The 27,998-nt window shown below is 43.4% G+C and overlaps 1 protein-coding gene across 1 annotated transcript; it reads right to left on the bottom strand.

Moving 5' to 3' along the window:
- Positions 1–8: 8 nt before the first annotated feature.
- On the bottom strand, positions 9–27,907 carry fam120c (family with sequence similarity 120 member C). Its single transcript, XM_080445772.1, has 17 exons — positions 26,340–27,907; positions 22,717–22,963; positions 22,452–22,534; positions 20,498–20,626; positions 19,790–19,892; positions 18,090–18,163; positions 17,036–17,310; positions 14,880–15,042; positions 14,658–14,741; positions 11,893–12,064; positions 10,994–11,243; positions 10,314–10,428; positions 9,833–10,042; positions 7,585–7,819; positions 7,216–7,351; positions 6,202–6,265; positions 9–6,057 (listed from the first exon to the last, which is right to left on the bottom strand). Exons 1-17 carry the CDS (start codon positions 26,859–26,861, stop codon positions 5,800–5,802), a joined length of 3,120 nt encoding a protein of 1,039 aa, XP_080301898.1. The 5' UTR covers positions 26,862–27,907; the 3' UTR covers positions 9–5,799.
- Positions 27,908–27,998: the final 91 nt, after the last annotated feature.

Below are 27,998 nucleotides of genomic sequence, written 5' to 3'. Positions count from 1 at the left end.
TTCTTTTTTTTACTAAAAGAATAAATTTTATTTCAGCACTGTAAGTCATTTCCCAACCGGTACAAACATGACTGCCATCTTTGTCTCTTTCTGAGCCATTCCTCCCCTCCCTCTGTGAGATCAGACCACCAACAGCCAGACGAGTAAAAAAAGCTTCCTTTTCTTGTCTTTCCACAAACAGTCTGGTGCTTCCATAATGCTAACAATGATGACAAATTATACCAACCATAATCATAACAGCAATAATGATGATGATAATAATTATATAATAATATGGATATTTTTTTCTTTTTTTTTTAACCCTTCACGCTGCACAGGTAGTTTTGGGTGGCCCTTGATATTGAAGTACATGCAGTACACCTGTTTGAAGGTTCGATGGACCAATATTATATTGAACAGCTCAACAATGATCAACTTTAGAGCCCTGTGGTGGGTACAGCCAGGCAGGGGGTGGGATTGGGATTTAGACTGGAACTTTGGGGGGCTGTTGAGAGGGGGGTGGCGTGGCAGTGTAGAGAGAGACAGACAGTATAAGGGAGCCCTGTTCAAAACGGGACACATCTTTTTAAGAACGTAGCAGATAGAGAACAGAACAGTTACAACACAGATCTGACAATTCCATTCCATAGTCTGTATGACAAACAATATCTTTTTTTTCTCTTAAGTATACTTCTTAAGTACAACATAATACATTTCTATTCTGGAACATTTGGTTCTGTAACATCGTAGAGCTCTTCTGAAAACGCTCTTTAGGCTGGACAGGGAGGCAGTGTGTTTTGAACCACTGGACACAACACTATACTTTCATCAGTATCATCAAAGTGTGAATTTGCCCCAAGACACTTCACTTAAGATCAGCTTTACCATCCACTCCGTTTAGACATACACTTAGCAGTAGAGGATAGATTCCTATGGGTGATGAGATGCAGCTCAAAACAAAAAAGCACTCGTGCAGTTGAGTGTTAGAATTGACTGGCAAAATCTCAGCGGTGAATCATGTTCCTTGCTTCAGATGGCTTTCAGTACACTACTCATGGGCTCATAATTTCTTGCTCTGAGTGAACCTTTAAATATAAGGACTGAAAGGAGGTAAACTAGACTCAAATCCGTCCATTGGGGAAAATTCAGCCCACATCATTTTCAACTTCACCAGGCAATACTCCCACATAGATGATAGATGAACAGAGAATTGCTGCACTGTCCATCTTGGAGTTAAAAGTAAATATGGGGGGAAAAACAACAATCACACTTGTATTGGAATGCAAAACAAGGGACCAAAACATCCCATGATAGGAAGCATGTTTGAGTGTTATTCCTTCCTGTGTGTTCGTTCTAGCATCGGATTCAAGTGCAGTGTTTCACACAACGTGAAAAATCGTTCAAAGAGGATCTTGTCAAGACAGCGTGAGCAATCGATAGGAAAGGTGGATCCACCACTAATCCCTTACTGACCTACGACACCTAACCATGTGACCAAACCAGACCACTCGCTCACTCTGTCCACAAACACACTTCCTCCTCTTCCCTGTCTGTCTTCGTCTCTACGACCGCCACAGTGTAAATATACATATACGGTAACCTCACATACTTGTCAGATATATCACACGTGCTGTAATGTCATAATATATATAATCATACTCATCAGAAAAACTTGTTACTTGGGGCAGACCATCAAGTGTTGGGAGGAGCAATAGAAGGGCATTATAGGGATATAAGGGATGCTATGTGTACTTTGGTTCTCAGGTGTTTCAGATGAGACGTTTAGCTGCTTTGTGCAAGGGCGCAGAGTTCAGCTTCCATCGCTAATGAATGGACCAAGTTATAAGGGATATATGAGAAATCGAAACGTAGTGCAGACGATTTTTTTTCTTTAAACGGGCAACACTTACTTGCGTACATAATGGTGAAAATGGTCTAAAGATGCCATATAAAATACAGGTAAGGAAAATCGCAATCATTACAGTTCAAATCTCTAGGTTGGCTAAGCGTATTTCAGTACTAACTGAAGCAATGGTAGAAGGATTAGATTAGAAGATGTAATAACATTTAAAAATAGTAAGAAAACACATTTGCACAATTGAATAAAACAGTTTTGATTTTTTTCAATTTTTTTTCTCCAGACTCTGGCTAGATACATACAGAAACTGATTATCAACGTTAATATAACCTTTACTGTTAGTTGGGTTGATTAAGGGGCGGGGCAGCCCAAAGACAGAGAGAGAAACGGCCGATAGAAATGGTCTTAGGACTAAAGGACAGGCAAAGAGAGGGGATGACGAGAATGAAACTGAAACTTGAAAGACGGGGTATCAAGGGGAGGGTTATCTGTGTGTATATCTGAGTATTTGAGTGCAATAGCCTTTTAATGTGCAAACTGATTCTGTGATCATGGACTAGACTAGACTGTCCAGTCTGTGTGTGTTCAAATGTGTGTGTGTTTCTCTGTGTTGGCATGTATTCTATAAGGGACAGGGAGTAATGAATAAAGGAGGGCAGAGAGAAGAGCCGAAGGAACAGTGGGGTAGGAGAGAGGGAAGGTGAGAGGGGGAAGAAAAGAGTGTCATAGAGCAGGAGGTTAGGATAACAAGCATAAAAATCACTGATCAAATATCTAAAATAACTAAAACAGACGAGGACAAAATAGGGTCACTACATCATGTATTGTGTTGACTTCTTTTCCGTACTATCTAGTGAGTAACTCAGGGTATAACATCTATGTATTGGTGTGTGTGTATGTATGTATTGGTTTTTATGTGTCTGTGATGTTGTTTCTTTGTGTGTGATGCTAAAATTAGTTTATCTGTCCATGCAATCTTTAAATGTGGGTCAGTAGAATGTGTTACCATATGATCTCTGATGAACTGACAACCACTCCACTGGGAACTGAAACTGCACAAATCACTTCAGCACAAAAGCAGAGAGAACGCTGCTGGTAACAAATGCAACTGAATACATGTCTGACTATCTGTAGTTTGTGTGCATGTCACATGTAGGTGCGAGTGGATGTGTGCATTGTGTATGCATGTTTTTATAATTCTGTTATCTGGCGAGCGAATCAAAAGAGGGCATCGTAAACCAGACTGTGCTCTGGCTCGCCGCAGAAAAGCCTTTTTTTTCTAACAATGTACTGTTGCGATATACTAATGTCAAAAGTTGAAAGCAGTTAAGTATATGACTCCTAGTAAAATCTAGACTTAGCGTTTTCGGCCAGTGGTTACTATATTCTCTAGCCTAGTCTTGGTGTTCGCATGTTACGGTCCTGTGTAGAATATGACGCCGTTACCTACTCTTACCCTAAAAACACCTACGGCGCTCAGCATCTTATGTTTAACTCCTACCAATAACGGCTAAGAATTTCCAAACCTTCCGATTCCATTTGGTGTTGGTATAAGAGACAGTGGCGAGGCTCCCGGCCCGATGACGGGCGGGAGCCCTAACTTGTTGCCGGTCAACTGGCGGCGTTTCACTCTGTAAACGGTTGATTTCGTTAAACGGAGGGGATGTCTGACACGACTACATTAACACTTATATATAGTCAGGGTTGTGTTTTGTTTTTCCTTTCCTTCAAAACATCATTTTATAAGAGCTTTTTTCCATGTTGATTTTGTGGCACGATATAGAGTATATGTTATCAACATAGTTAAGAAAATAAGGTGCTTCTTGTTGACTTGCCTTTCTTTTTTTATGAGTTCATTTCGACCTCTCTCTGATAATAAAAGTTTCTAGAAAAAGAGAATGTATATGGCCAGCAGCTCTCAGGCAGTATCTGGTCATCTACCGCTTTGAAATTTATAATTGTGCTACAAACAATTGATAATAAGCAATTATCTTTACTTTTCCTTAGCCAGATAAAACCTAAATATATATTTTTTGGGGGGGCACATCTCATTGACAACAAAATAAGCGCTCTAAACAAAACAATCTTAGAAAGTCTCAGAATTGAGAGCAGAACACTTGAGGCCACCGCATGGCCTCTCTCTTCCCCATCATGTGACCCGTGTTCCAGCTCACAAACCTCAACCTATGGCTGAGGGGGTGTGAGGGCAGGGGAAGTGCTTCCTGTTGGTCTAAAGTGACACACCAGAGCTCTCATGGGCAGAAGCTCCTAGGTGCTGGGCTACAACCGTGACAACGGTCAGTCGATCACCACCAAAGGTGGGAACAGGGGGTTCTTGAAGGTGTCAACCTACCAAGCCCCTTTCTTATCATTGGCCAGCTCACAGGGCTGGCCTGATTAAAATATGCTTTGGGAATTAACTTGATCGAAACCTCAAATGATTCCCAATAAACCTCTACACAGAGAATAGGGAGTCATTTAAAATCCATTGCAAAGTGTTAGTAGATTTTTGTTTGATTTCATGAGGCCAATCTTAGGGGAGAAGCTGCATACTAGCAGTTACCCATACCATTCATTTCCATCTTTTGAGTGGGCAGAATGATTCTTTCTTTTTGGCCTCAACTTCAGAAGGTGCAACTCGAGTTTCTTATTTATTTTACCTGGTAGAGAACTGTCCAGTGTGGTTTTATGCTTTTAAAACAAAGTGCTTCTTCGTCTGAAACCACTCTGTTCACATTCTGACGTCTCTCAAATACATCTTCTCTACCATAAAACGTAGTTCTATCATAATGATTTACTCAGGCGCAGGGGACAACCCCTCACAGACTGTCAATATGTCTGTATGCATTGGGGGTTTGTTCTAATCCATTACATAATAAAATACAACAATAAGTGCTCTTTGTTGGGATACAATCAAAGCTTTTGGATACAGGGGCAAGGGACTGGGAGGATAATAGTAATGCACTTTCTTTTAGGGGTGGGGGGCAAGACCTTGCATACTTTAGGGCTTAAGGTGCGTAAATCCATGGGGGTCTCTTTAGTACAGCTAAGCACTAGGCTATGCTACGTAGGTCAAGGTAAATTAGCACGCTAAAACCATGGTGGTGCAGAAGTGCTCCAGTGACAGATAGCCAATCAATAGGGCGAGGGGCTGTTGCTGCTAGGGGGCATGCTAGCGCTTGCTAGTGGTGTGGCAAAAACTTGTGGGGAAAACTGCAATTTTTTGGGGGTGGGGGGGATAGGACGCTGCACAGGTAAATTACAAAAAGAACAAAACAAAAACAGCACAAGTAGTTTGTTCCTTTGAAAACAGGCTTTTCCCAATGTCCAAATCTTCCTCTGCCACACATCCAGAGTCAAACTCTGATGATCCCTCTGAACTCATGTAAGACACACGACTTACATGAGATGGCAATGGCAACAAACTACATTAGCACCTAGCAACCAATCCATGGCGACTGAGCCTAACCCTCTAACCATGGAAACCACATCCAATCTGTCACCATAACCGCAAGCTTAGAACGTCTGTGCGTGCAGAGATTCAAACTGTGGGGACACTAAAAACACAGAAAATAGAAAACATCTAACCGTGCGGACCTCTGCGGAGGAGGGGAATTGAGGACTATTGTGGGGGCAGGGGGGGAGCTTTAAGTTACTCTGTGTGAGGGAGGCAATTGTGATTTTGAGAGGGGGGCGGCGCTTACAGACTCATGGAGAAAACTTCTCTTCAATAAAAGAATGTAAAACCACATGAGAAACTAAAAAGGGAGTAACGGCTAACTGCACTGGCCTATCACACCGAAGAAGAGGAGATGGGGGGAGGGCGTTTAAGCAAAGCCCTCCCCTCTTCACTTCCTGGTCCGCATGATGGGCGGGCAGCTAGCGGGCAATAGAGCTACAAAACAGGGAAAGGCAGTCGAACACAGATCACTCTCAGAGCAGTGCATCCTGGGAGGATGCAGTCACTCCTCCTTCTGTAGGGCTCCGTCTGACGGGCAGTCGTCAAGGCAACAGGGGGCCTCCACTTCCACCCCCTCTGATTGGTTGTCTCTGCTGGCTAAGGCACACGGGATTGGCTGGGCCAGGGGGGCCAGTTCCAGAGGCTGGCCGATGGCGGAGGCTGCTGAGCTGCCGTTCAGCTGTTGAGTCGCAACCTCTGTGGTAGAGGTCACCTCCTCTGAGGGCTTTGGGGGACTGCTGGATGGGGGGGATGACGATGACTGGAGAGGGAAGGTGATGATGAAATGGATCAAGGAAGTGAAGGGAAGAGAAGACAGAAGTCTTAGCTTAAGACAAGTTAAAACGATGAGGCGAAATAATCCACATTTGAAAGTTAGCTATGAGCCATTGCTCTGTTGTCATACCTGTGTTCGGTTGACGGTAGGCTTCTTCCCTCCCCTCATTTTTGATGGAATCTCCTTACCCCTTCTGTATTGCAATGAAGACAGAAGCAAATGATAACTTGCTCGATGTTTGATTGATACAATAACTTTTACTACAAAACACTGAGAACACCACATGTCTCAGGATCATAGAACAGTAAGTGTGTTAATGTAGAAACCCTCTGTCATTATATGAGTTTCAATGACTGGAGAGATGTTTTGGGGTTAAACCCTTGCAGCCCATAGTCAATATGTTAATACAGTACATGCAACTGTTTTATCTGTTGCAGGGTTGAACCAATTGACGATGACATTGTGTATTGTCATTGTGGTAATCTACAAGTTATTTCTCAAATGTGTTTAACATTCTTAAATTCTTTGAAATCTTTCTGAATGAAAAATGTTTGGGCTCTGCCTTTGATAGACCACAGTGAAGAGAGAGAGAGTAGGGGAGTGACATGGAGCAAAGGTCCACCAGGCTCAGAAATTTAACCTGGGACTTGCTGTCAGGTATTAGAGCCTTTAGTATGTGGTACGCGCCTTAACCACTCGGCTATCAGTGCCACAGAAATCTAATATAATTGATAGATAGTTCGAAAATAAGAGTTTGACTAAGTGTCAACTGCAGCAAAGAAGGCTGAATATATACATTCAGCCTACATAAATTACTTCATAAGTTACTCAGCATAGAAATGTCACAGATGCTGTTAGATGTGAGGATTACACAACTGAGAATAGATGGTAGTGATGCACTCAGATTTCATGCTGCTTAACTCTTTGACTGCCAATGACGAGATTTCTTGTCATATTTTGCTAAGGCTCAGACTGCCAATGACGAGAATGAAAAGATTGTGTTTTCAGTGGTTTCACGTTAGATGGCACTGTTCGCTAACCTATGAGTCACCATTTGACTCCCAATGAAGCAAAGAAGCATGATTGTTTTTAGAGGAAGAAGCAACTTTCTCTAAAAACATAAGTGAAAATAGTCATATTTACCCTCTCCCTGCTCCCACTGAGACCACCTGCATGTTGAAACCCCCTCGTCCACGGATTGGTTTGTTCCCAGCCCACTGGCCCACAACCATGCCGGCTATCTCCAGTTTCCCTCCCTGAGGGGGGATGGACTGAATGCCTTAAGAGGAGACAAATACAAAAGTTGGAGAATCAATGATGATGAAAGACTAAACGTTATGCCCGATTTATACTTGGCTGTGCATGGGTGTCGCACACCAAAAATAGCAAGCTCACAACGTGTCGCACAGTTGTAGATCAGCTATTTCCGGTGCAACTAAGTATAACTCAGGGTTCACGTCTGAGTGTGTAAGAGCAGAAATAGGGAAAAATGAATGATGGTAGTGTGCTTACCTGGGAAGGCTCTGGGCCTGTGTTGGGCAGGATGATTAGGATGGTGATGGTGAGGGTGCATGTTGCCCATGGGGCGGGGCGGGTAAAGGTGATGCATGGGGTAGAATGGGGGCACCATGGTGGGGGGCAGGAAGGCTGGAGGAGGGAGAGGAGGGGGTGGAGGAGGAGGGCGGGACAGGTTGATGCCTTCGAGGATCGCCTGGCGCATCTTTTCCACCCTGGACACCAACTCCTCCTGCAGCAGAGAGAGACACATTTGTCCACACACATGTTCTCTCTAAATCAAGTATGCAGGGATGGGGCAGGTACACGAGTAACCGTGTACACAAAAAAACATTACAAAATTACATTTAGGGCTAATTGGGGATGCACAATATCCGATAACCGATTAATTGCATTGTCAAATTGACCGATACCGAAATTGCAATACATGTCTAAAGTAGGGTTTAACTTACACTTAATTGATTATTTATTCTTATTACCTGATGTATTAGGCCTACTGATGAACACAACACTCAGTGCCTGCTTTCACTACTGAAGGAGATGAGCACATATTAGTTAACTAATCAAATATAGTAAAGATGTTACATTTATTTATACTTAATTTTGCCTTTATTTGTTCTATTGGTAGACCCTTGTGAAAGCTTCCCCGGAAACAACTGATTGAACTGCTGACTTCAATCACTACAAAAGGCCTTTTCAGCTTCATATTCAAACATGAATATTGACTAAATAATCAGAATTATTTAGATATTGGTTCAATAAACCCCTTATAAATTATATAACTATTGTATATAATAGTCCCTAGCGGTGCTAAATGCCCATTCTGTTTTTCAAAGCATTTTGTGTTAGTTTTCAGACAGCACGTTGTTTTAATATGGGACACACTCTAACTTATCTACCACAGCGCGGTGTTGATGTGCACCACTAGTAGTGAATATTGAACCACCTAGAGTCGCAGGGCAACATTAATGTTTATCCTGTTGAATTTATCCAACTTACGTACCGAATATCCAATGTTGCTGGCCACCACAAAATCTATAAATAATATTAACTTAAAAACAAAACATTAAGGGGGGAAACAGATTTATATTCTACATAGTACATACATTCGTTTTTTTTAAGGCTTGGCTTTTCAAATAAATGTAATGTTTTGATCTGAAACCGTGGTTGATGAAGAGACAACTAGGAATCCACGAGGCAGTGGAAAATAGGGTTGCGCCAATTAAAAACATTTCCAAACCGGTCTGATTTTCTGGTTAAAACCGGACGGAACCAGTAAACTCGACTCACCTTTCTGCTAATAAATGCAATGATATACTTTTTTTCAAGGTTGGCTATTTTCGGTTAAGAGATTTGGTGTACAGGGAAAAAGGAGGGCCTAGGACAGAACCCTGGGGGACCACGATCAATAAAGTATATACACCAGACCAGACAAACCTGAAAATCGACTGTAGTTGAAAATATTTCCAGAATTGCCTTAATTTGGTGCGTTCCAGTATTGACGTCAGTTACATTACAACAAGCCTTGGACACAGTAACTGTATCATATTATGATACAGTTGCTGTGTCCAAGGCTTGTGGTGCACACTGCAATGTTCGTTTGTATAATTTGACATCACACTACGGTTAACTGCGGATAACCGAACAATCCAAGCATAGTGCCTTTCCAATGGAGCTGCACGGTACGACAACTGGGAAGCTCCTAGGCATGAAATGCGTCACTTAAATATGGTCTAATGATAAAACTACTGCAAGAAGAAGTATATTCCAGAAGACATAATTGTGCATAGCATTAAGAACCAAATACAGGGTTGGAACTATGCCTGCGCACAAGTTATTGACAAAGCTAACAGGCTTGGTGTGGCTGAGGGCCAAGCGGCCTAGATTAGGATTTGTATATAAGCACTCAATGCATGTCTATAACCTCAAAAGTAGACCAATCACAGCTTACATATGCCACTATGTGCATGCCTCTGGCCAAGAAAGCCTGAATGCCTGGTGGAGTCAAAGTCATGAAAAGCATGGCATTTGAATCATAGTTAGATCGCCATTTCCATTTGGCGAAATGAGGCTTAGACTGTCACCACACTAGCAGCCAGCTTGTATAGTGCAGTTTTTCTACGCTGGACAGGGGAGCCATAATTATTAGAGTCAGTCTTTTTTCTTCAAATCTCTCAAGTCAAACAAGTTCAACACGCCTTAATTTTCAACACATTTCCAACACAAAACACTCCCTGGTTCATACCTGCCCCTCACACATGTCCAGCAGGGCAGCCCTGTCACGTGCAGCCCGAGCCAGTTTGCTCTGGAACAGTTTGCCATCAAAGAAGCCCCAGGGGCAGCAGTGTTCCCACGGCAACGGCTGGCCACACACGTCGTTGACAAACAGCGCAGTGTCGACACCGGCCATGAACAGAGAAGCCAACTGTACACCGCGGGCATCCACCTTTTCCACCTGGACACATATACACACAAACACACTTTGTTATACAGCAATGAGTTACAGTAACTCACACACATTAAACGGTTATATCTGTATTACAGTCATTATACAACACACGTTGGAGGAGGGTATTCCTGCATTATAGACAGCATATGGTGCCAAATTACACTACTGTGTACTGCACAGGGTCCATTTGGTTATATTTGCACACTCTTTGGAGTTAAATTAACACTGAGGACTTTACTGGGTAGAGGGTAATATGTCAAAGGTCTGTCTGGCTTACCTTGAGTTCCTGTAATTGGTCGGGTTCATACAGCTGGTTGGAGACGGCCTGGGCCAGGAAGGCATCCAGTTCATGTCTCTGGAGGATCCTACCACCAGGCCACTGCATCATATACCTGGTAGGGAAGAAGACACACAGGGAACATGTCATGGATTTATATGGAAATGTATTTTACACTTGTGGGTGAGCGCCATCAACATTGATTGAACTGATTTTATTTCCTATTAGTTTTAAAACCTGATGGGGGGAAATTTCTGTAGGTATAGTGCAGGAACTTGAATGTTGACCAAACAATTGAAACGGAGTGTTTCTAAGAATATTTTCAAAGGGGCTCATTCCATTTTCATAAATGTTAATTTAGCGATTTGTGCTGCTAATTGTATTTGTTTTGCATGTTGTTTACTGTATGTTTTTATGGGTTTCTTATTTGTTATATGTTGGCCTTTTCAAGTGTTTAAAGAGGACCACAATGGAAATAAGCCCTTAATGGCTTTCTTGTGTATTTATCCTTGGTGATATGGTGCGTTTGGAAATGCCATTGTGCCCTTTTATCACCAAATAAAGAAAATCAATCAATCACACTGAAAACGTTTTATGCTGTCAGTGTCAACCTCCATAAATAGCTCTTTACAAAAACAAAACAAGAGCAAGAATCAGCAGTGGGTGAAATGAGTACCTACCTGAGCACACAACACATGAGCAGCAGGTGTTGAGGCACCTGTGCTGGGTTGAGCAGGGCAGGGCAGTCGGAACGCAGGCAAGCCAGGAAGGCCCTGGTCCTCCTGGAACGGTCTTCGCTGGCACGTCCCAACCATAGGCGCCGCAGGTTGGGGCAGGTCCACTCCCGGAAGCACAGGGCCGGAACCAGCTCTGGGGTCAGTGCTGACTTGGCTTTGCCACTGCTCCACTCTTTGACAATCACTGGAGGAACTGTGATGTAGAAGAGTTGGGAAAAGAGGGTTGTCATCAAGCGGCGCAACAATACCATTCGCGCGTATTGAACTGTATGGCACAACGTTCACAGCTCAGAGACAATGAGTTATTCTACTAAGTAAAAAGTACTGTATGTAGAACTGACTGACAGCATTAAGCGTTTTGAAAGAAATGCTGCAATCACTAATGAGGAAGAGGTGAGAGAACACTCAGGACAGTACTTCCCTTGTCTGATGAAAGAAAGCTAATTCGGCTCCAGTGCAAGAGGCATAACGTAGAACTGTAGGCTGTAGCTACTGTATACATGAAAATTCCCCCCAGGGATTGCCTGAGTGCTGAATATGACAAACAATACAGTGTGTTGTCTGTGTTCAGAGGATACGCTATGTAAGGAATAACTCAAACAATGACAGTTCATTTGCACTTGCATCACCCATGAGTGTAAATCTGTTCAACTAGGCGAAAGCATGTAGCCAAGGATATGAAACGACAACTTCTCTCATGCAGCCGATTTAGGCATAATCAAGCTGATATCTTAAATTGGCTTTCTTCACACTTCCCAGTAGGAAAACCCTGATATAGAAAACTTGATATCTATTCTGTTTGCCCTCCTTGCTCCTAGGCCCAACCTCGACCAAGATCCTACCTTCCAGGGGTCCCCTCTTACGCATGGCGAGTCTCTCCATACGGCGGTGTGTCTCTGCCAGGCTGAAGAGTACACCGTAGGCATACTGTCTGCCAGCTCGGAACAGCAGGGAGGCAGGGGGCAGCTCAGAGTTACACTCATCCTCTATACACACTGGCATCTTCATCTCCCCCTGGTAGGAGAGAAGATGAGAGAGGCGGGGAAGGGGAGAGGAGGGGAACGGGACAGGAGAGAGAGCGGAGTGACAGATGGTAAAAGATGAACAGGAGGCAACACGGAACCAAGCTGAAGAGCAATGGAGCAGCCAAGACATCTTTTCTCTTTCCCCGCTTCTAGAAAACCTGAGAGCGGATTCTGAAGCTTAAACCAATAAAAGGGAGGATCATGGATGAAGTGGGACTTGGTGTAAGACTTGTCACAGACACATGTCAAAGACCCCCAAAAATGGAAACAAAGGCTTGTTCTTTTTCTTTTATATCCCACGATTTTGCAACCCTTTTCACCCAGTGCCAATTGTCTAAGTGATCCTGGGCGCTACACTCCCCCTGCCAGCCTAGGGAGCCCAGAGCCGAGCTCATGCCTCCTTCAATGCATGAGAGCCAATTAGCCTTCTTATCACCTGACAGGGGGGAGTTTCCCCGGTAGGACGTAGCGCGTGGAAGGAACACGTTAATCCAACCAGTTCCTTTCCCCTCCATCAGGCACCCCGGCTATTAGGGGCGGAAATCGCTAGGTACCTGACGATTCGATTACGATTCAGAGGGTTACGTATCGATTATATTCCGATTCGCGATGCATTGCGATTAATTTACTTCCATTATCTTTTATTGATAATAAAAAACTAATGGAAGAGATGTGTCACTGTCAACTGGAAGGTTATATTTGCCAACATCAACAATTGCAGAAAACCAATAAGAAAGTCATTTTTTAAATTTATAATACTGACATATAACAAAGGCTTCTCAATATTCTGATAACCAACCAAACTCTGGCTGCTGCTCTGTGCAATTAGCAATATGATGAAAAAAAAGAAATAATAATAATACAAATATAAATTTATTTATTTTTGACATTTGTGAATCGATTCATAATCGTCCATGTCAGCATCGCGATTACGGTAATCTATGAATTGATTATATTTTCCACCCCTACCGGCTATCAAGAGGGAGGCAGTATAGCAACCAGGATTACTGCATGTTTTTGTGATGGTACCTACCCTAGGAGACACGGGGAGAACATGCAAACTCCACACAGAGAGGCCCTTTCGCCAACCCCACCTAGGGTATGGACGCTGATGACGCGGACAAGTGGACGCCCACAGCGTCCCCGGCGGAAATCGAACCCAGGACCTTCTAGCTGTGAGGCGACAGCGCTACCGACTGTGCCACCGTGCCCCGTAAGGCTTGTTATTTCTGCCCATTACATTCCATGTTAGGACCATTGCTCCACTTGACACTTTTCCCCAGGTAGGAAGGGTGCAAATGCCCTGCTTTTCTCTAGTATAAGCTTAACACATTGCGTGCCAATCGCGTAGTTCTACGCGAACCTAAATAATTGCGCAGCGTGCCAGTCGCGTAGTTCTACGCGAAGTGGTCTTTTTCTTTTCTTTTCTCGCAGTGACACATTTCATTGTAGGCCTTCCTCGCAGTGACACATTTCATTGAAGCACACCGGAAACGGAAATGAATGTCAAGCGAAGATTTTCGTTCCCATCCGCCGCCGCTCTAAAGCTTCCGCTAATCCGCCATTATCTCGGTGTTGTTTTTCTCCGCGCTGAACGCTGTTTAATAGAAACTGCGACTACTGCAAGATGGACGATCGCCGATTGAAAATTTCTACTCTGGGCCACTCACACAGCTACCCTGTGTGTCTACAAACAGTTTAACGCGCGATCTTTAGGTATTTAGCGAGGTCTGTGGCGAGGTGAAAAATAAAAAATAAAAAAATCGCTGGCACTGGTGAGTACATTATGATATTAAACTCTGGCATGGAATGTGTTAATGGTCAATCCCATACCTGCATCAAGACTATCACTTTGCTGCATCTAATTATTTTAATCAAAAATGTGTCATAGTTTTAAGTTTTAACATGCTGTACACTCAGAAGTTATGGGATCTAAAATGCAGTGGGTCTAGTGTGTGATGCAGTGACAATGTTCAAACAAAATTGCAGACATTTCTACAACGCAAACTTCAAACCCGATACCGTAGTTAAGGCATGTCATGCCTATAATAATAACAGACTGCAGAGCAGACTAGCCCATGCCTGTGTATTGTAAAAGCGTTTTTTGGGGAAAGACACAGTATGACTATTGCCAATTGACCCCGTCCCTCTTAGCGCCCATTGGTTGCTGTTGCTTGGTTGGACAACCTCTTTCTCCAGCCACTACTATTGAAATAAAAGTGTTTATCAGTTGCCTCGTATTGATATTTGATCTATTCAATTCTTATTTTAAACCTGGCCTCAGTAAAAAGGAACATCTTGAGTGCATGCACAAGTAACTGGGAATAACGTGGTTAAAAAACACAGCATAAACAACCAGAAGGAGGCGGAACAAGGCAGAAGGAGCCTGCTGGTTGGTCGGCCAGGGCACAATCAGAAGGCTGACAATGTGTCAATTAAAAAGATATCCAACAATAAGTTGGTGGGCTTGTCGCTCCTCTGGTGTGTCTGGCTGTGGAAGCTGTCAAGTGGGGATAGGGACGCGAGGTGCTTAACATGAGTTTCTATAAATGTTTGTTGTAAAATAGTGACTGGCTATGTACCTTGGTCAGTATGTGGTAAATCTGGGGATACATCAGTCCTCTTCTGTGTCTGTGTTCAGCCACACGAAGCACCTCGGCGCTCACCTGGGGGGAAAAAAAAGTCAAGGCCGAAGGGAAGGCTCGCGTTACAAAACAGAACAATGTTGCTGCCATATAAAAAGGCACTCATTTTTCTCTCTGCTTCATGCACACACACACACAACCACTCTTTCTCACACAGACCTGAGGCAGAGGGGGTGTGGTTATGTCCATGTGACTCCGTGTCGCCATAGACAGCAGCGACGGAATGTTTGACCCGCTCCCGTTGCCGTGGGAACCGTCTCTGGAGGCCGAGCCCCCCCTACCAGTGGGATCCTCCCACCTGGAGGACTTGTCCGTCAAATGACTGAGGACAGGAGAGAGAGAGCGCTTTGAACGACATAATTTCCTACATAAAACTTATGTAAGGTGTGGGAGGCATGAGGATCTTAGTGTAGACCTTTATTTGTATTTATTTATAGAGCTATGATATTTGATGCACGGAGGTGTTTTCACTTTTCAACTGCATATTACCAGGCACTCTGGGTGTTCTAAAATTTGTGATGATATTTAGAGATTCCAGAGAAAACGACACCACCCTCATCATCTCAAAAGGCGTGTGTATATTAATCCATTTTCAATTGTACTGTAATTTGTAATTGTACTGTTTGACCCCAGGAAGAACAAATGTCAGGATCACCATTCCTATATTCCATGGGGTTTCAACTGGTGGTCTGTGAAGGTATCGCATGTGGTCCCTGCCCATGCATTCAGTAATATAGTAAAGTAACCCCCCCAAGGTACATTATCATGATCAATGGTCATTTGAGGAGGCTTGTGCTTCAATTCCAAAAACTACTGTACCACAGAAAAGAATCAGCTTATTGACATTGACACGTCCACTGACTGTCAAGAGGCAGATGTTTGAAACACTGCCCCTTATTAAAGTAAAAGCAATGCAGTTTGTTATGTTTTGAAACTACATTTGTGTTTTTTCCACACTTGGATACCTGAAAAATAAGCACAGGGCTAGGTGTTAGCCAGGAAAGGATATGAGACTGTGTCCCTGTCCTCCACTAATAGCCATGGACAGACTCTGTGCAACTCAAGAAAAACTCTAAGCTTAGCCCATATCCCCAGTGCCACCTGACACAACATTGGTCCCCAGGTTGATTTTGTCAGGATGGTGGTCCCTGGTTCACAATCAGTCGAAACCCCTTCTATATTCTGTATTAAAATATACCTGACCTTCCGGTTACAGTGCTTTTATTTGACTCTTACCATGTTCCTTCAATTTAGAAAAAATAAAATAAAATAAAATGCTCCTTTTAACTCTTTTATTGCCAAAAACGGGAATTCCCGTCTGATGGCTCTATGGCTCTCATGGCCACGGACGGAAATGACGTTTTTCTTTTTTTTTTAATTATAAAAAATTTTTTTTTTAAATATATACGGTATATATATTTTTTATAATTTTTTTTTGTTTATCTCAAAGGAACTAGGAGATAACGCTATCCAAAAAAATGCTGCTCCATTCACTTCAATGTTAAAAAACAAACGGAGGAAAAATGCACCTTTTTCGTGGCACTGGGACGACAGTCTGAAATAAGTGTGGCAATGAAAGAGTTAATGTGGGGGCAGCTGGCCTATAAAATGTCCCTACTTCTGCAATGCTACAGAAGCAAGACAGCTACACAAAACACTATCATAAATATTTTTTATTAAAAAAAAAAAAAAATTATTTTTTATTTTAAACCCTGCAATCAATTTCCCTACTTCTGCAATTATAGCAAGGTTTTGCTACACAAGATGGCAGCATTAATAAAATAAAAAAAATTAAAACGTGCAAAAACCCACATCAATGATAAATCACAAATGGAACTGAAAAATATAGATCCTTTCGCATAAACATATTTTAAACCCTGCAAAAACCCACATCAATGAAGAATCGCAAATGGTGGAACGAAAATGATAGATCTTTCCATGATTCAACCAACCATCACCCTACAAAAGTGGTTCCCAAACTTTTCTGGATCAGGGCCGACTTGAAAATCTTGAAAGTGTTCGTAGCCCAACCAACTGCATTTTCAGAGCACATTTATTTTAATGATCAATCGATTGAGTTCCGGCTTGGATCAATGGAACTTACGTAGAATACCATGTTCGGATTTGAACAATGAAAACACCTTTAAGACCCTTATATCTTTTATTATTTTGATTAATGTTAAATTCCCATTAAAATCTTAAGTATTGTGCCAGTTATTTGGGGGCCCACTTGCAATACCCTCGTGGTCCACAGGTTGAGAATCACTGCCCTAAACAGTGTGTTATTCCCACATCTTTCTTTTGCGTTTCCTTACTTTGCGTTCCTGTCATTGGGTTCATCACCGTCGGAGGATGAGGAAGGGGAAGGGGATGGACCGGACTGAGCACTGGCGTGGTGATTCGGTAATCTATTTCCCCCCTGTGAGGAATCATATGGAGCCGACCAGTCAGAAAAGCCCATTTTCCCCGTCAGCGAATCGTTGCAGTCCTGCATGGGTGGCGGCGGGTTCTGGAACAGAGGGTTGGAGCCAGGTCCGTACGGAGTATTTTGATAAGGTGGCTTTAACCCTGGAACCTGGGGAGGAGGAAACTAAACGGGACAGAGGAGAGGCAGAGGAGTAAGGCAGGGATGTAGGGGGAAGAGGAGTGGAAAAGGAAGGAAGAAGACAAAGAAAAATGGCAGAGGAAAGTTACGAAAAGGAGCAGAGGAGGTGGGTGGGAGAAAAAAAGTGTGAAAAGGGGAAAAAGATGTCAGTCTCAGGGATAGGAACTAAAGTCTGAGAGTTATATTTAACTGCATGCCGTGTCGCACATCAAAAATAGCATATCTACAAGCTCAAAATGTGTCACAGCGCGCAACTAAGTATAAATCACCCTTAAGGGTGACCCATTTTATACCAGATCTTTTGGAAGCACGAGTCTAGTCAAGGTAAATAGGAGGATTTAGGTGGGAAATGTCTGTGCCCTGTTGCCTAAGGCATTTCCCCTCTAAATAAACCCAAGCCCCAGAAGGATTTACAGAGGGAGATCACAAACGTAATTCCATCCCGTACATGTAGACTCATGAGAGCACTCATGAGCAGAGAACAATAAAAAGCAAAACAACACAGGTGGGTTGTGATTAACACGGTGTAGGACAGGCCATGGAATCTACCCGATTCTTTCCAGGCTGCATGGAAATGACTGTGCCCTGTTGCCTAAGCCATTTCCCCCTTAAATAAACAGAAGCCCCAGGAGGATTTTCAGAGGGAGATCACAAATGTAATTCCATCCCGTACATGTAGACTCATGGGAGCAGAGAGCAATAAAAAGCAAAACAACACAGGTAGGTTGTGATTAGCATGGTGGAGGAAAGGCCAAGCAATCTACCTGATTCTTTCCAGGCTGCATCGGTCCCATGTGACCAGGTGGTCCCCCGAATGGATTCGGTCCAAACCCAGGTACTAAAAGACAAGGCAATGTAAAGTAGGTTATTCAGAACTGTCTCACAAGACCTCAACTGATTTGGTTCCTCCCCAAACAAAGTAAAAGTGTTTGTATTTACCAGTGTTGGAACTGGTATTTTTGGGCGGTGTAGCCGCCCCTATAAGTGGGGTTGGGACACCTCACTAGTATTAGTTTCCTGCATTGTGATTGGCTCATTAGTAGACCCCTAGCTGTACTGTGATTGGCTGACTCTATTGGCTGACTCTATTCAGCACTGTGATTGGCTAGCGAGACACATGATGACATTAATAACCTATAAATAAGATTATGGACTTCCAAAAAGGATTACTTTTTGGAAGTGAGCTTCCATCACTATGATGACCAATAAAGATTATTTTCAATAAATGTATTTCTTTTTTGAAGTGAGCTTCCATCACTATGATGACCACACCGCCCACTTCACACTGGGTGTGATTTTTTTTGTTGTGTTACTGTAAAACAACTACTTTTGGCAGTAACTAGTAATGTAACTAGTTACTTTTTCCAGTTCTGTAACGGTGTTACAGTTACTGACATTTGAATGGCCACTTGTGAAAATAGCTGACAACTTCAGAGGATTAAAGGTTTATTATGAATTTATGATCCGACTTCTATCCTCACAATAGCTCCTTCCATAACTTCCCCCTCCGCTCACTACACGGCTGCAGCCTCCGAACAGCAGGACTACTCTCTTGGTGTTGTGTTAAGAGGGGAGTAACGACTCAATCAATTCTTACCTTTTTCTGTATCGTATCAAAAAAGGAAAGGTAGTCCGGGTATACTACATATGTCGTTCGTTGCTAATCGATGGGTTGAAACAAACTAGTAACTATAACAAGTTACTTTTTTAAAGTAACTTTCCCAACACTGGTATTCGCATAAAAGTGCAAGCTTCCAATTTTAATGGTTTAATGTTTCCAAAACATCTTGCTGGTTGTATCTAGTAAACATTGCAATCTCTGTGTCAGTCTTCAACACCTCACACGCTCACTACGATCTTACCACCTTTTGAATGCTGCTCCTATGTTTACTCTTTTGCAGTGAGCTCTATCCAAAGCTTTAGACAGGCATCATATGTCTGCTGTTGGTGAAACTCTTACTCATCTGTGTCAGGGGATAAATGCCACGGTCACTGTTGACTGGTTCATGGTGTTAATCGGCAAAGTGCTTTGAATTGGTTTTTTAAAACTACTTTGTTTTGAAAACACACCATTCACAAACTTGATTTTCCGGTTGCTTTTTTCTTGTTTAGCCCTGTTAGTCGGGCTGTGTTCACTTATGGTCTGGATTGCCATGAGATTTGTTGTGTACCCTCATGCTGCCCAGAGAATGGTCCCTACTGACCCTATGGACGTGCCCATATTAGGCTGAAGATTCCAATTCTTCACATTTACTCCCATAAAAGATACCTCAAAGACCACTGGCTGGATTGTCATTAAACTTTAGAAGCGAATTCCTGCTCACCAGAAGAACCCTACAGCTACTGTTAATTTAAGCATTCGAGTGATGCTTTTATCCAAAGTAGGTTAAAGCAATTGCAACTATAGAATAAGCGTTGATTCCTTACAAGCCGACACTGCAGTAAAAAGGGTTTTGCTACTCACAAATGAAGGAGGAGGGCCCCATGCTGAGTGGGCGTGGTTTGGAGGCAGCTGAGAAATATTCCACAGCTTTCTTAAAACGCTCCACCTTGTCCTCCATGCGAGACTGCAATGGGAACACAGCAACGCGCCAACAAATTTAATGCAGCGTGAGCACGGCGATGTTTGGGTGTGACATACATGTATTTGGGTTTTGAATGTGTGGGTCATTTGCATGTGATTAACAACAGGGGTTGACAATAACGGTTGCCCGAGTGCCCGTGACAAGTTAATAAAATATTCGGGCAAGTGGAGTTTGCTTTCAGGTTGCCCGGCGAGAAAGTGCGTTTGAATGGGGAAGCAACCATCTTTATTAAATATTATTGGTTATTCATGAAGAACGAATAATGTTACCTTTTTACGAGTAAAAGTTGCGCTCATTCAGATTTACAAAGTGACTGTCTCCACTGGGCAGTTATCAATTGGATTTAACATTAATTTGATTTACTTTTCAGGCAAGTGGGCATGACCTTTGGGCAAGTAGAACTTGACCTGTACTTGACCGACGGGCAAGTGCCTCTGAGACCTTAGTGTCAACCCCTGTAACAATAATAATCCTATAACTACTTCTTCATAACATAACTACAACATGAACCACAACCAACGTAAACCACAATCAGCTAAATAAAACTAGGGGGAGCTAGATTAATACATTAGCGGGCACACGTCTACCTGTGACTGTTTGAACACATCTCTGGCGATGGCGTCGAGGTTTCCCAGATCTTTGATGGAGGAGACGTATTCTGACACTGCCTTGATTACCACCTCACAGGGTGGGAGTACCAGCTGGTGGGCACGCACCTGTGACATGGGAGATACAGAGGGTCTGACATTGGGGCCTCATACATTAATGTCCTATCTTATGAGCTTGTTACTAAATAATAACTACACTGGATCCATTGGAACACAGGTTCTTTTCCATTACCTGAAAAGAAATGGTCAGGTTTCCACCTGACAGCAATGATATTAAGCTGAAGCAGCAAGTAAATATAAAATACACACAAACTGAACATTTATTTAACCACTTAAGCCCTATTCAAATGTTTAAAAAAAATAGCAGATCAACAAGTTCACAGCACATCGATGCTACCTGTTCCATTTGTGAAAACCTTTCCGCTTGTAATAACTTTTTGCTTTTTTTACCCCTTTTTCTCCCCAATTTAGTCGTTCTGCAAATTGATTCCTCCCCACACACAGTTCTGTGTCACTGCTGTCCTACTGTCAACTGCCAGTGAGGAGCCCCCACCGGGAAGACATAGAATCTTCGTCCTACTCCTTCCGCCCAACACTCCCTGCGGTGCCGACCCAGGCCATAGGAGTACATGCAGTGACAATTATCACCTTCCCCTCCCGAACATGGGCCAATTGTGTTCGTGTAGTCGCTCGACAAAGCCGGATGCACCACGGTGGATTGGAACCCACAACCTCCACGGTGGTGGGCAGGCACATAATCATTACCGCTGCACCCGCCACTTGAGCGCCGATAATTGCGATATCTTAAGTTGCCAAAAATGTCAAATAAATAAAACGTGTTTACTTGACAATTCCTACTCATGTCTGTTCTTAGTTCACTGTTGTTTACGTGTTGCTGAAACGCCGACATGAGAATGGACAGCGTAGCTCACTTTAATAATGCTGAAATCCTGCATCCTCCACTACATTGGGTAGCAAATGTTTTGCTATAACCCCCCCCCAATGTTTTAGTTATGGAGTTTGATCTGTTTGAACTATGAATCTGCATGGAGACCGTTTAAATGCTATGAGGAGAAGGAGGCGTTTCTGTCCTACCCGACACCCTCTCCTCCTTGCCCTGTACTCTGAGACACTGGGTAACGTCTCCAAAAATGTGCCATCAATCATATAGACCCCTTATAAGACGTCACACTGATAAAAAACAGTATGCACGCAGGTCGGCACCAAAAGAACCCCACCGCTCATAAGATGCAATGGAAAAGTGGTCACTGCACTCACATGTGAAAATGCATTCCATCAAACTTTCAGATGCAGTTTTCCTCCCAGTGTGAAGGAAGAATGACTGATCTCTCGATCTAGAAATATATAATCCTTGAATTGCTATTATTGTTTACACAACAGAAACCAAAGCAGTTGTCCCCCAAACCACCACCTACAGTCGCCGTGATTAGAACGAAGGGAGTGCACCCTTTGATCACGGCAGCAGGGGGTGCTTGCTTGCACACAGCTGCAGTCCTTCAGACTAATTTATGCTCTGTCGCACGAAGGTGCCACACACAGAACGGCCAAGAATAGCAGACCTCCAAACTCACAACGGTCGCTTCCGCGAAACGTTGTGAGCTTGTATGTCAGCTATTCTTGGCGTGCAACACCATTGCGTGACGAAGTATATATTTCTCGCTAGGGAGCGCCTCACCAGCCAACATACAAGAGGACGTTGAATGAACAGAAACCAGCACTCCCCAAAAATATATTACATGAAACCAGCACCTGCGAGTGCAGTCTCAATGTCTGTAAACAAAGAATTGGTCTATTGGAAGTATTGTCGCTATGTAATATGCTTCATCATTTTTTACATTATTTCCCTCGAGTCTGTAAACACCCCCATGTTCTAGGGTGCACAGGGATTCTGGCATTAGGCCAGGAGGCATACCTTGAGAGAAGCTAGTGGATGTTCTGGTCCCAGCAGACTCCAGTGGAAGGCGGCCAGGTCCTCATCAGGCAGAATATGGTTCCCTGGAAGAGAGACCGTCTTTCATTTGCCATGTAAACAAAGGTGCAGTTATGAATGAAGAGGAGTTAGAAAATATGTTTACCAGATTGTGTGCACTGGAGTCAAGAGGAACCCACTATGAAATGTGTAATAGTTTTTGTGTGCCAACTTAGTTAAGATTGCCAGGGTGTGTGTTGCTACTTACCCAGCAGAGCAGCAAAGCAGGGCAGGTGCTGTGTCTTGAGCCCGAGCTGCCGGGCAGCCTCAGACAGCAGATACTGGTGTGTGGTCAGGTTCTTGCCATTCCAGCTCAGTTTGAGCGCGTGCGATGAGTAGTAGGCGGGTACGTTGCAGAGAGCAAACTCTGAGTCCTGAGCGATCAGGCCGGCAAAGCCAAAGTCCCTGTATAGAGACAGCACCTCCTGGTGGTGGTCCTCCAGAGTCTGAACAACCTGAAGACACAGGGAGGGAGGAAGGGACGTTAAGGTCTCTTCTGCTGCTCCCACCTCTTTCAGGTGTTTTGAAATCTCCACTTTTACTCTTTGAAAGGACAGGGGAAGCTCGACACTCAGGCTCTCTAAAATAAAAGAATAAGTGTAAAAATGACTGCATAAAAAATTAAAAACGAATGATCTCAGAATATAGCACTTCTCCTTCCCAAGTCAGTGCTTCTCCTTCCTAAGTCTGAAAGTGTCCTTTATGTTTAAAACCCTGTTTGTCAAATATGTTTGTGGCTTGTTGTATAATTTCAATTATTCACTGCTGACGTGGAGTGGCTGTTTCAGTAGATGGGGGCAAACTTGAACAGAAAAAAAGAATAGACCACAGGCTACAGTACATCTGTCACTAAACTAATAAAGCACTTCACACTAACAGGCCACTAGCAGGTTTTCAGGTGTTAATTTAATAAAACTAAGTATGAATCTGGCTTGAGAAGGAAGTGGCCCATGAAACAACTATCAAACCCACTGTCTAGTTTCAAAAATACAGTGGAGGGCAGTAAATAGTGAAATCCCAATTCCCTAAAAACATTATATGCAAATGTTTCTCTGGAGCCGACTCTTGAATAGGCATGTGACAATATACGGTAATAATGTTATGTCACAATTATACTGGTTGAAATGATTGTAATTCAACAATTTCCCCAATTAAATCAAAATATGCTGAAACAATGGCAATTGCATTAAACATACTACTTACTTACTATTCCTAACATTTAGTTAAAGGTAGGGTAAGTGTTAAAATAAGTGTTAAATAGCTCTATATACTGTAGTGCAATAGTACTCATTGCTATAGAGTGTTTTTTTTTGTAATAGGAGTCTCCCATGCCTCTTCAGCTCTTTATTAAACAGAAAATGCATTTTCAGTGCTCTCTCCTGATTGGCTTAAATGTTGTCACCTACCTGAAAATGTACTATATTCTGTTTACTAAAGAGCTGGAGAGACCCCTGTGACCGAACAAACGCTCTGTAGCAATGATTACTATCAGAATATAATACTTAAACCTTTATAACAAAAACAAAAAATACCAAAAAATATCACTTACCCTACTTTTAAGAAACAAATGTATTTTGTGAACATCCTTTTTAGTGAAAAATAAAAAGGACTCGGATTCAGACTAACGTTGGCACTCAGACACCCTGGCCATCCTACTAGCATGGCACTCACACCCAGCAGATTATCACATTAAGAGAAACAAATTTCATTCATAAAAACAATTACCTATCAACCTGATATCCAAGCATTCACATGGTTGAAACTTTTAGTTATGTGTTAATGCACAGTAAATTAATAACTTGTTTTGTTTTCAGATCACAAGGTGCAACTAAGACTGCAGAATTTATGCATAAGAAATGATAGAATCTTACATACGTACGGCAATGATAAATTATAAAGTGCCCCTGCATATCTAAAGGATAAATAAAAATAACAGGAGTCAATTCTTTAAATAAAATTATTAAGTTCAATTGGTATTGTGGTAGAGTCAAACTGTACTTGAACCCGTTTTAGTAAAAATAAAAAAACACTGCCACTTTTCTGTCATCAAACCATACTGCTAGACCTGTGGCCTAGACTAGAGAGTGAGATGTGCTAAATCTCGGTCTTTTTCAAGATAGATTGAAGTGCAAAAATGTTTGTCTCACTTCAGGTGTGATCTTAGAGTTGTGTGAATGCGGCCATTGGAACTAAATCCTTCCTCAGAAGGAACACTAGTTGCAGCTGTGACTCGTGAGGATATTCACGATTATCCCAATAATGGAAATTCACCATATCAAAATCATCTTGAGTGTTTATCATGAAATTAGATAAAAATTTGATAGCATCCATCCCCACTCTCGAAAAACTACCATGGAGTTCAGGTAAGGCATGTTGTTGGTGGCATTCTTGATGAATGATGATAGACAAGTCTATCTGAGAAACCTACAGGTTTACATGCAGTATGACTGTCGCAGATTGAGCTCGGTTGAGCTAGGTTCAACTGAAATATTTTAATCAATGCCAAGTCAACACAAAAAACTAATATTACATTTAGTTAATTCATTAACAGTTGACTTAATAAACTGCTCATAGTCTAGATTTGTCCTCCAAGGAAATATAATTTGGACCGAGTGCAAAAGCAAATGACTTTGTCTTCTTTTACGCTCATGCAAAACTCTGCCGGACATTTTGAAACATTTATTTGGTGTGGCTTGCCAATAAAGTTTTGAGAAACCATTGGCAAAATAATATATCATTATCATCATTCATAGGAAGGGAACAGCACCCTACAAAACTAAGAAAGCTAACCTTTCCAAAGGTTGAAGGACTTACGGGTGGTGTAAGGAATAGTTTGGCATTTAAGAAAGGTGTAGCTGAGACAGAGGTGAGATATGTGACTCGACAGGAATGTGACTACGGCATTTCTATGAAGGCGAGTAAGACATGGTCCATGTGCACATGGGAGCTCAGCAGGTAGTATGGAGCCCAGGAGCACTTTGTAACAGGATCTGGGTGGGACTTTGGTTGTCTTGTTGTATACTATGAACAGATATCCCCTTACAGTAGTAGGAGGATGTTATATTGTAGCATGCAATGGATGGATAGAAACACTCTAGGCATCCGATAGAAAAATGTCTAGTGGTCAATGAATCTAATATTGCATAATATCATCAATAGTCCATCACAAGACACTTGACTATGAGTAATACACATTGCACACACAGAAAAAAAGTTAGCAAATGCACCATTACCATGCACAAGCGATCTATTATTAGTCTGACAGCTCAGTGCTTGTGTGACAATATGAAAAGGTTCACTGAGTTCATGTTATGTAATATATAGGCCAGACCATGCTGTACAATGCACATATTTCTCATCCTCTCATGGCTACTGACTTGGTAAGCCAGTAGCCGCTGTTAGACGTGAAAATGCAATGGAGCCAGTCATGCCACAATCTCTCATCCAAAGAAATCCATGTCACATGTGAAAGGAGTGAAGACTGAGCACCGAGAAAAGCAACACAGATGCACACATCTATGACCATCGGATCAGTGTGGACAGCTAAAACACATCTGTGCATAGCTGACTAAAATCACTAGATACAATGACTGCGTGTAATATTGTGACTGATTAGGGCCGCGTAGCAACGGGGGAAAAACCGCGTTGCACTTGGACACACAGTCACAAACTCCTATGAGGCAAAACACACACACAAAGCACTCATTGATGATGTTAGACTGGTGAGTGGACGTGCAACAATTAAACGATTAGCATGAAAGCCGTGTCGAATAATGATCATTTGATAACCTCGCAAGTAAAGTAACCCCCCTATACTACAGGATCACTCACCCTCACTCGGAAGCGGAACATGGCTAGCCGGACGCAGTGGCTGAGGCAAGCCGGGGGCAGGAACCATGCCCGTGGAGGCGGGGTGGCCTTGCTGCCGACGTGGTTGACTATGAGCTGCGCGGTCTGCCGCTGGCCCTGAGCTCGCCGCGCCCACTCGGGCCAGCGCTCCTTCCCCAGGGTGCCGTTGAACACCACGACGAGCTCCAGGCCACCCTGGTACAGGCAGGCCTGCGACAGGGCGGCCAGGTAGCCCAGCATGGCGTTCCACTCGCCCCCGCACACCCAGTCCGTCTGGTAGCCGCCGTAGAGGCGCTGCAGGCCGGAGTCCGCGTCGATGAGGATCCGGGCGGGCGGAGGCGGGGGAGGCATGGGCCCGGGGTGATGTGGGTGGTGGTGGTGGTGAGGGTGATGGTGGTGAGGGGGCTGGCGACCCGCGGTGCGGGCGAGCTTCAGGAGGTCCACGGGGACCGCGGCCCCGGGACACCGCTTCTCTAGGTACTCTTGGAAACCCTGAACTCCCATGACGGTGTTATTGAGCCGGTGGGTCTGGCCGGGAGCAGGGTCTGGATACGTTCTGTACGCCGTGGTTGTAGAGTGATGTGGTCAGAGACAGGCAGCTAGCTATGCACTATTGGCAAGCTAACTTGTCTCTGAAATTATGACTTACTGTGGGACTATATAACCCTGTTCAAACTTATTTGCTGCCTAGACACGCACACGGATCAATCATGCGCTGCCTTTAGAAATACTATTACTTTTTTGAAGATGTAACGTTTAGACCCCCGGATTCCTAACGTTGATCTTTCAGATTTGGTCGTGAGTGGAGAATCTACTGTCCATCCCTGGAGATTTTTGGTGAAGTGCCAGCAAGGCCAGTCTGGCCTGCTACAGCTAGAAAAAGTTGACCAAATTGCCCACCCCCATAACTTGGCTGTTAGTGAACTGGTTTCCCAAATCAAATCATGAAATGCAGCTGACAACCGGTAACTATGACGCAGGCAGCTTAATGGCTGTTATCAACCAATGCTTGAAAAATAATAATCCTACTTGAGTGATGCACATGAGATGCAATACTGCGCATTAGAGAGCAACCTATAAACTGGCTGGCTAGCTAGCGGACATGATAGTAAATCCAGCACCTTTAGTAAGCTCGCTATTTTTACGTGACGGTTTGATGATCCGACCTAAATATTGCACGATCTAGCCAAGTGTCAGCAGGTACACTGTGGCAGGTTGTCAGCTTGCATGTGCTGTAATGTCAAATAAAGCTAAAGTGTCGAGCTGTGTGGCTAACGGTGGCTAGCTGGTGTTAGCTGCTGGCAGGGTCCCCGGCGTGATTGACGCGTCAACTCGCCAAGACAAGTCCGGGGTCCGACACGACGCGGAATGAAATGGATGTTTGAGGAAAGAAAAGGAAAAGTAACTAAAATAATAAAACAAAAACAAAAGCCCGATGGTTGCCTCCCTCGCTTTCTTCCACGCTCACGACTTCATGTTGCGGAGGGGAGCGTACTTCCAGGCGACATCGGCCATCTTGCGACTTCCTCGCGGACCAGCAGAGTGGGAGGAAGGCAGAGGGAGTGGAGGGAGGAGACGATGGCCCGGCTGGGAAATGTAGTTCTGAGACTCCGCTGTCCTCTCGCAGGGAGATCCTCCCGA

This window comes from Gymnoscopelus braueri, assembly GCF_963280865.1.
Source record: "Gymnoscopelus braueri genome assembly, chromosome: 12".
In the NCBI taxonomy this organism is placed as follows: domain Eukaryota; kingdom Metazoa; phylum Chordata; class Actinopteri; order Myctophiformes; family Myctophidae; genus Gymnoscopelus; species Gymnoscopelus braueri.
Note: the sequence above shows the minus strand (reverse complement) of the source record. Positions and strands in the feature narration are given on the sequence as shown.